This window comes from Chiloscyllium plagiosum, unplaced genomic scaffold (genome assembly GCF_037043375.1).
Source record: "Chiloscyllium plagiosum isolate Xiang-an unplaced genomic scaffold, Cpla_swu_hap1 HiC_scaffold_6, whole genome shotgun sequence".
NCBI classification, from domain to species: Eukaryota; Metazoa; Chordata; class Chondrichthyes; order Orectolobiformes; family Hemiscylliidae; genus Chiloscyllium; species Chiloscyllium plagiosum.
The window spans coordinates 133809331-133823471 of NW_028270144.1; the positions used below are offsets into that span (position 1 = coordinate 133809331).

At 52.1% G+C, this 14141-nt stretch overlaps 1 protein-coding gene across 1 annotated transcript in view; it reads right to left on the bottom strand.

Annotated features, from left to right (window-relative positions):
- The window catches only part of LOC122551097 (protocadherin-16-like), a 370928-nt gene that overhangs the window by 25495 nt on the left and 331292 nt on the right, over positions 1-14141 (bottom strand). The window contains exons 16-17 of the mRNA XM_087988529.1: positions 3933-4144; positions 3642-3793 (exon numbers count right to left, since the gene is read on the bottom strand). Coding sequence (XP_087844655.1) covers positions 3642-3793; positions 3933-4144 — 364 coding nt within the window. The remainder of the gene's footprint in view (positions 1-3641; positions 3794-3932; positions 4145-14141) is intronic.

Here is a 14141-nt window from a genome sequence, read left to right on the forward strand (position 1 = left end):
ATGTCAGTGTGGGTGTGGTCAGTGTGGGTGTGGTCAGTGTGGGTGTGGTCAGTGTGGGTGTGGTCAGTGAAGGTAATTCAGTGTGGGTGTGGTCAGTGTGGGTGTGGTCAGTGAGGGTAATGTCAGTGTGGGTGTGGTCAGTGTGGGTGTGGTCAGTGTGGGTGTGGTCAGTGAGGGTAATGTCAGTGTGGGTGCGATCAGTGTGGGTGCGGTCAGTGATGGTGCAGTCAGTGTGGGTGTGGTCAGTGTGGGTGCGATCAGTGTGGGTGAGGTCAGTGTGGGTGCTGTCAGTGAGGGTGCAGTCAGTGTGGGTGTGGTCAGTGTGGGTGTGGACAGTGTGGGTGTGGTCAGTGTGGGTGTGGACAGTGTGGGTGTGGACAGTGAGGGTAATGTTAGTGTGGGTGCGGTCAGTGTGGGTGCAGTCAGTGTGGGTGCTGTCAGTGATGGTGCAGTCAGTGTGGGTGCTGTCAGTGATGGTGCAGTCAGTGTGGGTGCAGTCAGTGTGGCTGCGGTCAGTGTGGGTGCGGTCAGTGTGCATGTGGTCAGTGTGGACGTGGTCAGTGTAGATGTGGCCAGTGTGGGTGTGATCAGTGTGGGTGTGATCAGTGTGGGTGTGATCAGTGCGGGTGCAGTCAGTGTGGGTGTGGTCAGTGTGTGGGTGTGGTCAGTGTGCGTGTGGTCAGTGAGGGTAATGTCAGTGTGGGTGCTGTCAGTGATGGTGCAGTCAGTGTGGGTGCGGTCAGTGTGGGTGTGGTCAGTGTGGATGTGGTCAGTGTAGGTGTGGCCAGTCTGGGTGCAATCGGTGAAGGTGTGGTCAGTGTGGGTGCGGTCAGTGAGGGTAACGTCAGTGTGGGTGCAGTCAGTGAGGGTGCGGTCAGTGAGGGTCTGGTCAGTGTGGGAGCGGTCAGTGTGAGTGCAGTCAGTGTGGGTGCAGTCAGTGTGGGTGCGGTCAGTGAGGGTGTGGTCAGTGAGGGTAATGTCAGTGTGGGTGCAGTCAGTGAGGGTGCGGTCAGTGAGGGTGTGGTCAGTGAGGGTAATGTCAGTGTGGGTGCAGTCAGTGTGGGTGCAGTCAGTGAGGGTGCGGTCAGTGTGGGTGCGGTCAGTGAGGGTAACGTCAGTGTGGGTGCAGTCAGTGAGGGTGCGGTCAGTGAGGGTCTGGTCAGTGTGGGAGCGGTCAGTGTGGGTGCAGTCAGTGAGGGTGCAGTCAGTGTGGGTGCGGCCAGTGTGAGTGTGGTCAATGTGGATGCAGTCAGTGAGGGTGCAGTCAGTGTGAGTGTGGTCAATGTGGGTGCGGTCAGTGTGGGTGTGGTCAGTGAGGGTGCAGTCAGTGAGAGTGCGGTCAGAGAGGGTGCGGTCAGTGAGGGTGCGGTCAGTGAGGGTGCAGTCAGTGAGGGTGCGGTCAGTGTGGGTGTGGTCAGTGTGGGTGTGGCCAGTGTGGATGTGGCCAGTGTGGATGTGGTCAGTATGGGTGTGGTCAATGTGGGTGCAGTGTGGGTTCAGTCAGTGTGGGTGTGGTCAGTGAGGGTAATGTCAGTGTGGGTGCAGTCAGTGTGGGTGTGGTCAGTGAGGGTAATGTCAGTGTGGGTGTGGTCAGTGTGGGTGCGGTCAGTGTGGGTGTGGTCAGTGTGAGTGCAGTCAGTGTGTGCGTGGTCAGTGTGGGTGTGGCCAGTGTGGGTGCGGGCAGTGTGGGTGTGGTCAGTGTGGGTGCAGTCAGTGTGGGTGCAGTCAGTGTGGGTGCAGTCAATGTGTGTGTGGTCAGTGTGGGTGTGGTCAGTGTGGGTACGGCCAGTGTGGGTGCGGTCAGTGTGCGTGTGGTCAGTGTGGATGCAGTCAGTGAGGGTGCGGACAGTGTGTGTGTGTGGTCAGTGTGTGTGCAGTCAGTGTGGGTGCAGACAATGTGTGTGTGGTCAGTGTGGGTGTGGTCAGTGTGCGTGTGGTCAGTGTGGATGCAGTCAGTGAGGGTGCAGGCAGTGTGGGTGTGGTCAGTGTGGGTGTGGCCAGTCTGGGTGCGGTAAGTGTGGGTGCGGCCAGTGTGGATGCGGTCAGTGTGGTTGTGATCAGTGAGGGTAATGTCAGTGTGGATGTGGTCAGTTTTGGTGCGGTCAGTGAGGGTGTGGTCAGTGTGGGTGTGGTTAGTGAGGGTAATGTCAGTGTTGGTGTGGTCAGTGTGGCTGCAGTCAGTGAGGGTAATGTCAGTGTGGGTGCGGTCAGTGTGGATGTGGTCAGTGTGGCTGCAGTCAGTGAGGGTGTGGTCAGTGAGGGTGTGGTTAGTGTGGGTAATGTCAGTGTGGGTGAGGTCAGTGTGGGTGTGGTCAGTGAGGGTAATGTCAGTGTGGGTGCGGTCAGTGTGGGTGAGGTCAGTGTGGGTGTGGTCAGTGAGGGTAATGTCAGTGTGGGTGTGGTCTGTGTGGGTGCGGTCAGTGTGGGTGTGCTCAGTGTGGGTGTGCTCAGTGTGGGTGTGGTCAGTGTGTGCGTGGTCAGTGTGGGTGTGGTCAGTTTGGGTGTGGCCAATGTGGGTGTGGACAGTGTGGGTGTGGTCAATGTGGGTGCGGTCAATGTGGGTGCGGTCAGTGTGGGTGTGGTCAGTGTGGGTACGGCCAGTGTGGGTGCGGTAAGTGTGGGTGCGGGCAGTGTGGGTGCGGTCAATGTGGGTGCGGTCAGTGTGGGTGTGGTCAGTGTGGGTGTGGTCAGTGTGGGTACGGCCAGTGTGGGTGCAGTCAGTGTGGGTGTGGTCAGTGTGGATGCAGTCAATGTGTGTGTGGTCAGTGTGGGTATGGCCAGTGTGGGTGCGGTCAGTGTGGGTGTGGTCAGTGTGTGTGCAGTCAGTGTGGGTGCAGGCAGTGTGGGTGTGGTCAGTGTGGGTGTGGTCAGTGTGGGTGTGGCCAGTCTGGATGCGGTAAGTGTGGTTGTGGTCAGTATGGGTGTGGTCAGTATGGGTGTGGTCAGTGAGGGTAATGTCAGTGTGGATGTGGTCAGTTTTGGTGCAGTCAGTGAGGGTGTGGTCAGTGTGGGTGTGATTAGTGAGGGTAATGTCAGTGTGGATGTGGTCAGTGAGGGTGTGGTCAGTGAGGGTGTGGTTAGTGTGGTGTGGTTAGTGTGGGTAATGTCAGTGTGGGTGTGGTCAGTGAGGGTGTGGTCAGTGAGGGTGTGGTCAGTGAGGTGTGGTTAGTGTGGGTAATGTCAGTGTGGGTGTGGTCAGTGTTGGTGTGGTCAGTGTGGCTGCAGTCAGTGAGGGTAATGTCAGTGTGGGTGCAGTCAGTGTGGGTGCAGTCAGTGTGGGTGCGGTCAGTGTGGGTGTGGTCAGTGTGGGTGCGGTCAGTGTGGGTGTGGTCAGTGTGGGTGCAGTCAGTGTGGGTGCGGTCAGTGTGGGTGCAGTCAGTGTGGGTGTGGTCAGTGTGGGTGCAGTCAGTGTGGGTGTGGTCAGTGTGGGTGCAGTCAGTGTGGGTGCAGTCAGTGTGGGTGCAGTCAGTGTGGGTGTGGTCAGTGTGGGTGCAGTCAGTGTGGGTGCGGTCAGTGTGGGTGCAGTCAGTGTGGGTGCAGTCAGTGTGGGTGCAGTCAGTGTGGGTGCGGTCAGTGTGGGTGCGGTCAGCGTGGGTGCGGTCAGTGTGGGTGTGGTCAGTGTGGGTGTGGTCAGTACTTACTGAGTCTGTGGCCAGACCTCTCGGTCCATGATAGCGGCTGTGCTGATGTGGCCAGTGACGGGATTGATGTGGAAGAGGTCACTCTGGGCTGAAGCTGCGATGGTGTAAGAGACTTCCCCATTCTGGCCCTGGTCCAAATCATTCGCCAAAACCTGAGAGGCACAAATCACCAGGTGAGAGCAGTCAGTGACCGGACACATCCTGGAGAGAGAGAGTGGGAAGCGGGCTGCAGGATCTGTAAGGGATACCTCCCTGCTGTAGAGATTTACCTGGGCCTGGGCTGTACCTTACCTGGGTGATGGGAGTGCTGTAGCCACGGGCCTCCCAGATGAAAGTGACATAGTTCTGCATCTGGAACCGTGGCAGGTTATCATTGACATCGTGGAGACTAAGAGTGACGGCCGTGAACACAAAGGAGGACGTAGACTCCGCTTTAACCACAAGCCGCATTTTTGGTGTTTGTTCATAGTCGAGTGCTGAGGGGCTCTTCACTGTGATGTCTCCTAGCAACAGCACAGAGACCGGTTACTGTTTGAGTACATCACCCATCATTCAAACCATTTCATCAGGTACACTATCAGCAATTCATATAACCCATCACACTAAACACCCCGCAAACTGATTGACATTAACATTTCAAACTAGAGCAAGCAGGTACACAGCAAGATCCCATAAAACAGACTGAAATGAAAGGAAATCCCCTCAGAGACAGGCAAATAAGTAAGAGATTCTGCTCAAAATTCCAGACGTAACAGGGAGAACACTCTGCAACAGAGTCTTATCAAATATTGATTCCCTCAGCACTGACCCTCCAACAGTGCAGCACTCCCTCAGCACTGACCCTCCAACAGTGCAGCACTCCCTCAGCACTGACCCTTCAACAGTGCAGCACTCCCTCAGCACTGACCCTCCAACAGTGCATGCTCCCTCAGCACTGACCCTCCAACAGTGCAGCACTCCCTCAGCACTGACCCTCCAACAGTGCATGCTCCCTCAGCACTGACCCTCTGACAGTGCGGTGCTCCCTCAGCACTGACCCTCCGACAGTGCAGCACTCCCTCAGCACTGACCCTCCGATAGTGCATGCTCCCTCAGCACTGACCCTCCAACAGTGCAGCACTCCCTCAGCACTGACCCTCCAACAGTGCAGCACTCCCTCAGCACTGACCCTCCAACAGTGCAGCACTCCCTCAGCACTGACCCTCCGATAGTGCATGCTCCCTCAGCACTGACCCTCCAACAGTGCAGCACTCCCTCAGCACTGACCCTCTGACTGTGCGGTGCTCCCTCAGCACTGACCCTCCAACAGTGCAGCACTCCCTCAGCACTGACCCTCCGATAGTGCATGCTCCCTCAGCACTGACCCTCCAACAGTGCAGCACTCCCTCAGCACTGACCCTCTGACTGTGCGGTGCTCCCTCAGCACTGACCCTCCGACAGTGCAGCACTCCCTCAGCACTGACCCTCTGACAGTGCAGCACTCCCTCAGCACTGACCCTCTGACAGTGCGGCACTCCCTCAGCACTGACCCTCTGACAGTACAGCACTCCCTCAGCACTGACCCTCTGACAGTGTGGCACTCCGTCAGCACTGACCCTCCGACAGTGCGGCACCGTCTCAGCACTGACACTCTGACAGTGCGGCGCTCCCTCAGCACTGACCCTCTGACAGTGCAGCACTCCCTCAGCACTGACCCTCTGACAGTGCGGCACTCCCTCAGCACTGACCCTCTGACAGTATGGCACTCCCTCAGCACTGACCCTCTGACAGTGCAGCACTCCCTCAGCACTGACCCTCCGACAGTGCAGCACTCCCTCAGCACTGACCCTCCGACAGTGCCCGCTCCCTCAGCACTGACCCTCCGACAGTGCAGCACTCCCTCAGCACTGACCCTCTGACAGTGCAGCACTCCCTCAGCACTGACCCTCCGACAGTGCGGCACTCCCTCAGCACTGACCCTCTGACAGTGCAGCACTCCCTCAGCACTGACCCTCCAACAGTGCAGCACTCCCTCAGCACTGACCCTCCGACAGTGCCCGCTCCCTCAGCACTGACCCTCCGACAGTGCGGCACTCCCTCAGCACTGACCCTCCGACAGTGCGGCACACCCTCCGCACTGACCCTCCGACAGTGCGGCACTCCCTCAGCACTGACTCTCCGACAGTGCGGCGCTCCCTCAGCACTGACTCTCCGACAGTGCGGCACTCCCTCAGCACTGACCCTCCGACAGTGCCCGCTCCCTCAGCACTGACCCTCCGACAGTGCGGCACTCCCTCAGCACTGACTCTCCGACAGTGCGGCGCTCCCTCAGCACTGACCCTCTGACAGTGCGGCACTCCCTCAGCACTGACCCTCTGACAGTGCGGTACCCCCTCAGCACTGACCCTCCGACAGTGTGGCACTCCCTCAGCACTGACTCTCCGACAGTGCAGCGCTCCCTCAGCACTGACCCTCTGACAGTGTGGCACTCCCTCAGCACTGACCCTCCGACAGTGCGGCACCTCCTCAGCACTGACCCTCCAACAGTGCGACACTCCCTCAGCACTGACCCTCTGACAGTGCCCACTCCCTCAGTACTAACCCTCTGACAGGGCGGCACTCCCTCAGCACTGACCCTCTGACAGTGCGGTGCTCCCTCAGCACTGACCCTCCGACAGTGCGCACTCCCTCAGCACTGACCCTCCGACAGTGCGGCACTCCCTCAGCACTGACCCTCCGACAGTGCGGCACTCCCTCAGCACTGACCCTCCGACAGTGCGGCACTCCCTCAGCACTGACCCTCCGACAGTGCGGCACTCCCTCAGCACTGACCCTCCGACAGTGCGGCACTCCCTCAGCACTGACCCTCCGACAGTGCTGCATCTTTTTTATTGTCTTAAAAACAGTAAATTATTTTTGTAATCTCTCTCCCTCTTGCTTTTCTGTTCTGCCTCTTTGTTAGTGAATAACAGTGAACCATATTTCTAGCCTGGCTCTGTTATGGAGTGTTTACAATCTCAGTCTGTCTGTAGTCACTCGCCAAACCTCAGAGCTGAGAGACCGTGCTCCATGGAAAGACTTCCATCTTTGAGCTGTGAATCACTGCTCCCTCATTGGATTGTGTTGGCACGGAAAGTGTGAGGCAGCTTTCCCTGATCAAAGTGGGTTGTGGGATCCTGATGGGCCTGATTCACTGTAATCTTCAAACCCCATTCTCTCAAAGTAGCACATGGAAACAGATGTAACATTGCTCAGAGAGAGGAGACATACACACACACACACACACATACACACACACACACACACACAGATACACACACAGATTCACACACATACACACATACATACTCACACACCCACACACAGATACACACACAGTTAGACACACACACACGCAGATTCACACACACACACACAGATATACACACACAGATATACACACACTCACACACACACAGATTCACACACACACACAGATACACACACACACTCACACACACACAGATACACACACACACACAGATACACACACACAGATACACACACACTCACACACAGATACAAACACACTCACACACACACAGATACACACACACATACAGACACACACACACACACACAGACACACACACTCACACACAGTCAGACACACAGACACAGACACACACACACAGCCAGACACCCATACCCACCCACCCACACACAGATACACACACAGTCAGGCACACACACACTCACAGATACACACACAGTCAGACTCACACACTCACTCACAGATACACACACACAGATACAGACACACACTCACACAGTCAGACACACACAGACACACACACAGTCAGGCACTCACACAAAGTCAGACACACACACACAGATACACACACACACTCACACACACACAGATACACACACACACACAGATACACACACACAGATACACACACACTCACACACAGATACAAACACACTCACACACACACAGATACACACACACATACAGACACACACACACACACACAGACACACACACTCACACACAGTCAGACACACAGACACAGACACACACACACAGCCAGACACCCATACCCACCCACCCACACACAGATACACACACAGTCAGGCACACACACACTCACAGATACACACACAGTCAGACTCACACACTCACTCACAGATACACACACACAGATACAGACACACACTCACACAGTCAGACACACACAGACACACACACAGTCAGGCACTCACACAAAGTCAGACACACACACACAGATACACACACACACTCACACACACAGATACACACAAACACAGATACACACACACTCACAGATACACACACACATTCAGACACACACACATACTCACAGATACACACACCCACTCAGATACACACACAGTCAGACTCACACACTCACTCACAGATACACACACAGTCAGACACACACACACACTCAGATACACACACAGTTGGACTCACACACACACTCACAGATACACACGCACAGATACAGACACACACACACACACAGAGATACACACATTTACATTCACACAGACACACAAAAACATACACACACACAAATACACAAACACACACTCACAGATACACACACAGTCAGACTCAAACACACACAGATATACACACACACATACTCGCAGATACACACAGTCAGACTCACACATACACTTGTAGATAGACACACACAGTCAGACTCAGACTCACACACACACAGACCCACACACACACTCACACATACAGATACATACATACACCCACAGACACACATACAGACTCGCAGATACACACACAGTCAGACTCACACACAGATATTCGCACACACTCGCAGATACACACACAGTCAGACTCACACACACACAGATATACACACACACTCGCAGATACACACACACACAGATACACACACAGTCAGACTCACACACACACTTGCAGATACACACACAGTCAGACTCACACACACAGTCAGCCTCACACACACATAGACCCACACACACACTCACAGATACACACACAGTCAGACTCACACACACACAGCTACACACACAGATACACACACAGTCAGACTCACACACAGTCAGACTCACACACACATAGACCCACACGCACACTCACAGATACACACACACATAGACTCACACACAAACACTTACAGATACACACACACTCACATAACCATGCGCACAGACTCTGATAGACAATCACACACACTCAATCACAAATACACATTCACACACACACTCATAGACACTCATCCAGCTCCTACTCATCTGCAAATTACTTATCAACCACTGCCTGAAAAAGCAGCTGTGTAAACAACACACACATTGAGTGTCAGTAATGTGCTTTTTAAAAAATGTAGCAATCCGGCAGCAATCCTTGATTATTTTTCATTTCAGTCCACAATCAAATGTACAGAAAAATAAAGAGATACAGTCGATACATTCTTGTGTAGTGATTAGTTTCCTGGCAAGATCAACATTTATTCACTCAAATATAAACATTATACTGATACAGAAACTGAGGCTGCTGGATCACTGGAGGGTGACTAAGGGGATTAGAGCCAGAGATTGCAGCAATAACTGGTGAGTGAAGCAGAAGATGTGGCTTTGTTTGCATCAGCCTTTACAGAAGCTATAAATAATTCAGACAGTATTAGAGGAGTGAGAGGGTCTTAAAGGACCAATCACATCAGGGATTCAGTGTGGTGGAGCTGAGAAACATCAACAGGCGGTAAACATTGCTGAGAGTATTTGTCAAACATCTAACACGTGGTAATTAAGTTAAAATTCACACAGCACCAGGTTATAGGTATATTTGGAAGCACTAGCTTTCAGAGCGCTATTCCTTCATCAGGTGATTGTGGAGTATAAGATCGTAAGACACAGAATTTACAACAAAAGTTTAAAGTGTGATGTAACTGAAATTATATATTGGATTGTTTGTTCAGTCTCTCATCATTTAGAATGGGCATGTTGGTTACAGTTCTTTCATATGTAAATTCCAGAACTTTCTAAAAGTTACATTCTCAAGTGAATTTTAACAATAGGTGCCATGTTGGCCAAGATAATGCATTGAAGGTGTGAGGTGCCCTGTGTGAGGCTGTCTGTGCCACAATGGTCAGACTGATTCTAATCTAAAACAGGGATTTACAGAATCTTACATGGATTCATTTCGTTTTTGAGCAAAATAAAATGTAATTCTGCAAGTACAAATTCACCCCACAAACTTAAATGTGTATGTGTGCATGTGGATGTGTGTGTGTTGGGAGTAATGAATGTCTGTGAGTGTGTGAATGTGTATGTGCACTTCAGTGTGTGTGTGTGTGCGTGCGTGTGTTTGTGTGTGTGTAGGAGTGTCTGTGTGTGTACATAGTGCAATGGTGGTCACCTGTAATGTGACATGAACCCAAGGTCCCGGTTGAGTCCCTCCCTATGGGTACCGAACTTAGCTATCAGCCTCTGCTTGGCCACTTTTCGCTGTTGCCTGTCTCAAAGTCCACCTTGGAGGATGGTCACCCGAAGGTCCGAGGCTGAATGTCCTGGACCACTGAAGTGTTCCCCAACTGGGAGGGAACCCTCCTGTCTGTTGATTGTTGTGCGGTGCCCATTCATCCGTTGTCATAATGTCTCGCCAATGTACCATGCCTCAGGGCATCCCTGCCTGCAGCGTATGAGATAGACAATGTTGGCCGAGTCACATGAGTACCTGCCATGTACATGGTGGGTGGTGTCCCCACGTGTAATGGTGGTATCCGTGTTGACACTCTGACACACCTGGCAGTAGTTGCCACAGCAGGGTTGTGCGCTGTTATGGTTGATGTTGTCCTGAACGCTGGGCAGTTTGCTACGAACAATGATCTGTTTGAGGTTTGGCGGTTGTTTAAAGGCGAGCATTGGAGGTGTGGGGAAGGTCTTGGCGAGGTGCTCATCCTCATTGATAATGTGTTGCAGGCTGCGAAGAACATGGCATAGTTTCTCAGCTCCTGGGGAGTGCTGGAAAATGAAGGGTACCCTGTCGGTTGTAGCTCATCTCTGTCCCCTGAGGAGGTCATTATGGTTCCTCGTTGTGGCACGTTGGAACTGCTGATCGGTGAGTTGAGCATCGGATCCTGTTCTTATGAGGGCATCTTTGAGTACTTCCAAGTGCACTACAACCACCTGAACAAGGAGCGTCGCTCCGAAAGCTAGTGCTTCCAAATAAACCTATTGGGCTAGAACCTGGTGTTGTGTGATTTTTAACTTTGTACACCCCAGTCCGACACCGACATCTCCAAATCATGATAATGTAACGTATGGGACAAATCAGGAGATGAATCATACATGTTTTAACAAGCTCTTTCATAAGAGTCAGTAGCAAAGCCAGCATTTATTGCCTGTTTCTAATTGTCCTCAAACTGATAGGCTTGCTCAACCATTTCAGAGGGCAGTTAAGAGTCACCCACATTGCTGTGGGTCTGGAGAAACTCAGCAAGTCTGGCAACATTGGAGAGAGGAACAGAGTTAATATTTCAAGTCCAATGATCATCTTCAGAACTGGTTGTATCAAACTCGAAACATTCTGCCTTCTCTCCACTGATGCTGCCAGAACTGAAATGTTTCTCCAGTATTCTCTGTGTATATGTGTTTCAGTCTCAGTGCTCTCTGGTGGGTCTGGTGTCATGTGTAGGTCAGACCAGGTAAGGAAGTCAGATTTCCCTCCCTAAAGGGAAAACCAGATGAATGTTTATGTCGATTGATGGTGGCTTCATGGTCATAGAGTCAGAGATACAACATGGAAACAGACCCTTCCATGACGACCAGATATCCCAACCCAATCTAATCCCATTTGACAGAACTTGGCCCATATCCCTCCAAACCCTTCCTATTCATGAAACCATCCAGATGCCTTTTAAATGTTGTAATTGTACCAGCCTCCACCACTTCCTCTGGCAGCTCATTCCATACACACACCACCCTCTGTGTGAAAAAGTTGCCCCTTAGGTCTCTTTTATATCTTTCCCCTCTCAACCTCAACCTATGCCCTCTAGTTCTGGACTCCCCCCACCCCAGGGAAAATACTTTGTCTATTTATCCTATCCATGCCCCTCATGATTTTATAAACCTCTATAAGGTCACCCCTCAGTCTCCGACACTCCAGGGGAAACAGCCTGAGCCTATTCAACCACTCCCTCTAGCTCAAATCCTCCAACCCTGGTAACAGCTTTGTAAATCTTTTCCGAGCCATTCAATATCAATGGGAACAGTTTTCAATTCCAGATTGATAAATGGAATATAATTTCCACCAGGTGCTGTAGTGGGATTTGAACGCATGACCTCAGAGCATAGTAATCATGGTTGACTTTAATCTACAGAGAAACTGAGTGAATCTAACCAATGCTAATGCTATGGGGCACGAATTCATGGAATTGGTACAAGATTGATTTCTGGAACAGTATTTTGAGGAGCCAATGCAGGTTTGGGGTATCTTGGATTTGGTCAAAAGCTGTTTTCAGAAAAGGTGACCATAACAGGATAGAATAAACCGGAGATTTGAATGTGACACAGTTCATTTTGAAATCAGAGCAAAATAAACTATGACGGTATGAGAGGCAAGGGTGGGTTAGGAAAATCCACAAAAATTGGACAGTAGAAAAGCAATAGTAGGTATTTAAAGGAAGACTAAAAGGTCTACAATAGATAAATATTCATCTAAGGTACAAGCATCCAATGGGAAAGATGATTCAGCCAAGGGTAATAATCATCAGGAATCCTGATGAAGGGCTCCGGCCGAAAAAAATCGATTCTCCTGCTCCTCAGATGCTGCCTGACCGGCTGTGCTTTTCCAGCAAAGCTGTCTCGGTTGTACAGCATGGAGACAGGCCCTTCGACCTAATGTCCTCCAGGCTAACCCCATTTCCCTGCACTTGGCCCAGGTCCTTCTAATTCTTTCCTATCCAGGTATTTGACCAAATGCCTTTTAAATGTTGTTAATGTACCCGCCTCAACCATTTCCACTGACAGCTCATTCCATTTGCGTACCACCCTCTGTTTAAAAAGGTTGCCCCTCAGGTTCCCTTTTATTCTTTCCCCTCTAACCTTAAACTACCTAGTCCTCGATTCCCTAACCCTGGGGAAAAAAACGAAGTGCATTCACCCTATCCGTGCCTCTCATGATCTTGTACATTTCTATAAGATCCCCCCTCAGTCTCCGACGCTCTAAAGAAAAATGTCCTGCTTGTCCAATCTCTCCCTGTAACTCAGATCATTGAGTCCTGGCAACATCCTTGTAAATTTCTTCTGCACTCTTTCCAGTTTAATAACATCCTTCCTACAGCAAGGTGACCAAAACTGAACACAATACTCCAAGTGCAGCTTCACCAACATCCTGTACAACTGCAACATAACTTCCCAACTTCTACACTCAATGCCCTGACTGATGAAGGCCAGTGTGCCTGTCTACCTGTGACTCCACTTTCAGAGAACAGTGCACCTGAACTCCATGGTCCCTCTGTCCCACTACACTCCTTAAGGCCCTCCCATTCACCATGAAACTCCTGCCTTGATTTGATTTTCCAAAATGCAAGACCTCACACATCTCCATTTGCCATTGCTTGGCCCACTTCCCCAGCCAATCAAGGTCCTGCTGCAACTTCTGATAACTTCCCTCATTGTCCACGATACCTCCTATTTTAGAGTAATCGGCAAACTTACTAATCATAGTCAACAAGTTGTGGCACTGGAAAGGCACAGCAAGTTAGACAGCATCAGAGGAGGAGGAGAATCAATACTGCAGGCATAAGCCCTTGATCAGGAATGTGAAGGGGAAGGTGGCTAAGAGATAAATAAGGGGGTGGAGGGAAGATAGTTGGAAAGGCAATAAGTGAATGCAGGAGAAAAATATATTTCCGTCCCCACCCTGATCTGCATTCCTCAGAGACCATTCCCACCATGACTGCCTCAGTAGGTCCACACCTCACACCAACCCACCCTCCACACCTAGCACCCTCTCTTGCTGCCGCACAAGGTGTAAAACCTGCTCCCACACCACCTCCCTCACCTCCCCCCTCACCCTCTCACCTCCCACCAACCCCCACTCTCCTCCCTCACCTCCTCCTCACCTCCCCCTCACCTCCCCCTCACTCCCCTCACCTCCCCCCAACCCCCTTACTCCCCCTCACTCACCTCCCCCTCACCCCTTCACCTCCCTCCCTCACCTCCCCCTCATTCCCCTCACCATCACCCCCCTCACCTCCCCCCACCCCCTCACTCCCCTCACCTCCCCTCAACCCCCTTACTCCCCCTCACTCACCTCCCCCTCACCCCTTCACCTCCCTCCCTCACCTCCCCCTCATTCCCCTCACCATCACCCCCCTCACCTCCCCCCACCCCCTCACTCCCTCACTCCCCCTCACTCACCTCCCCCTCACCCCCTTCACCTCCCTCCCGTCACCTCCCCCCTCACCCCCTACCATCACCTCCCCCCCACCCCCCTCCCGTCACCTCCCCCTCACCCCCCTCCCG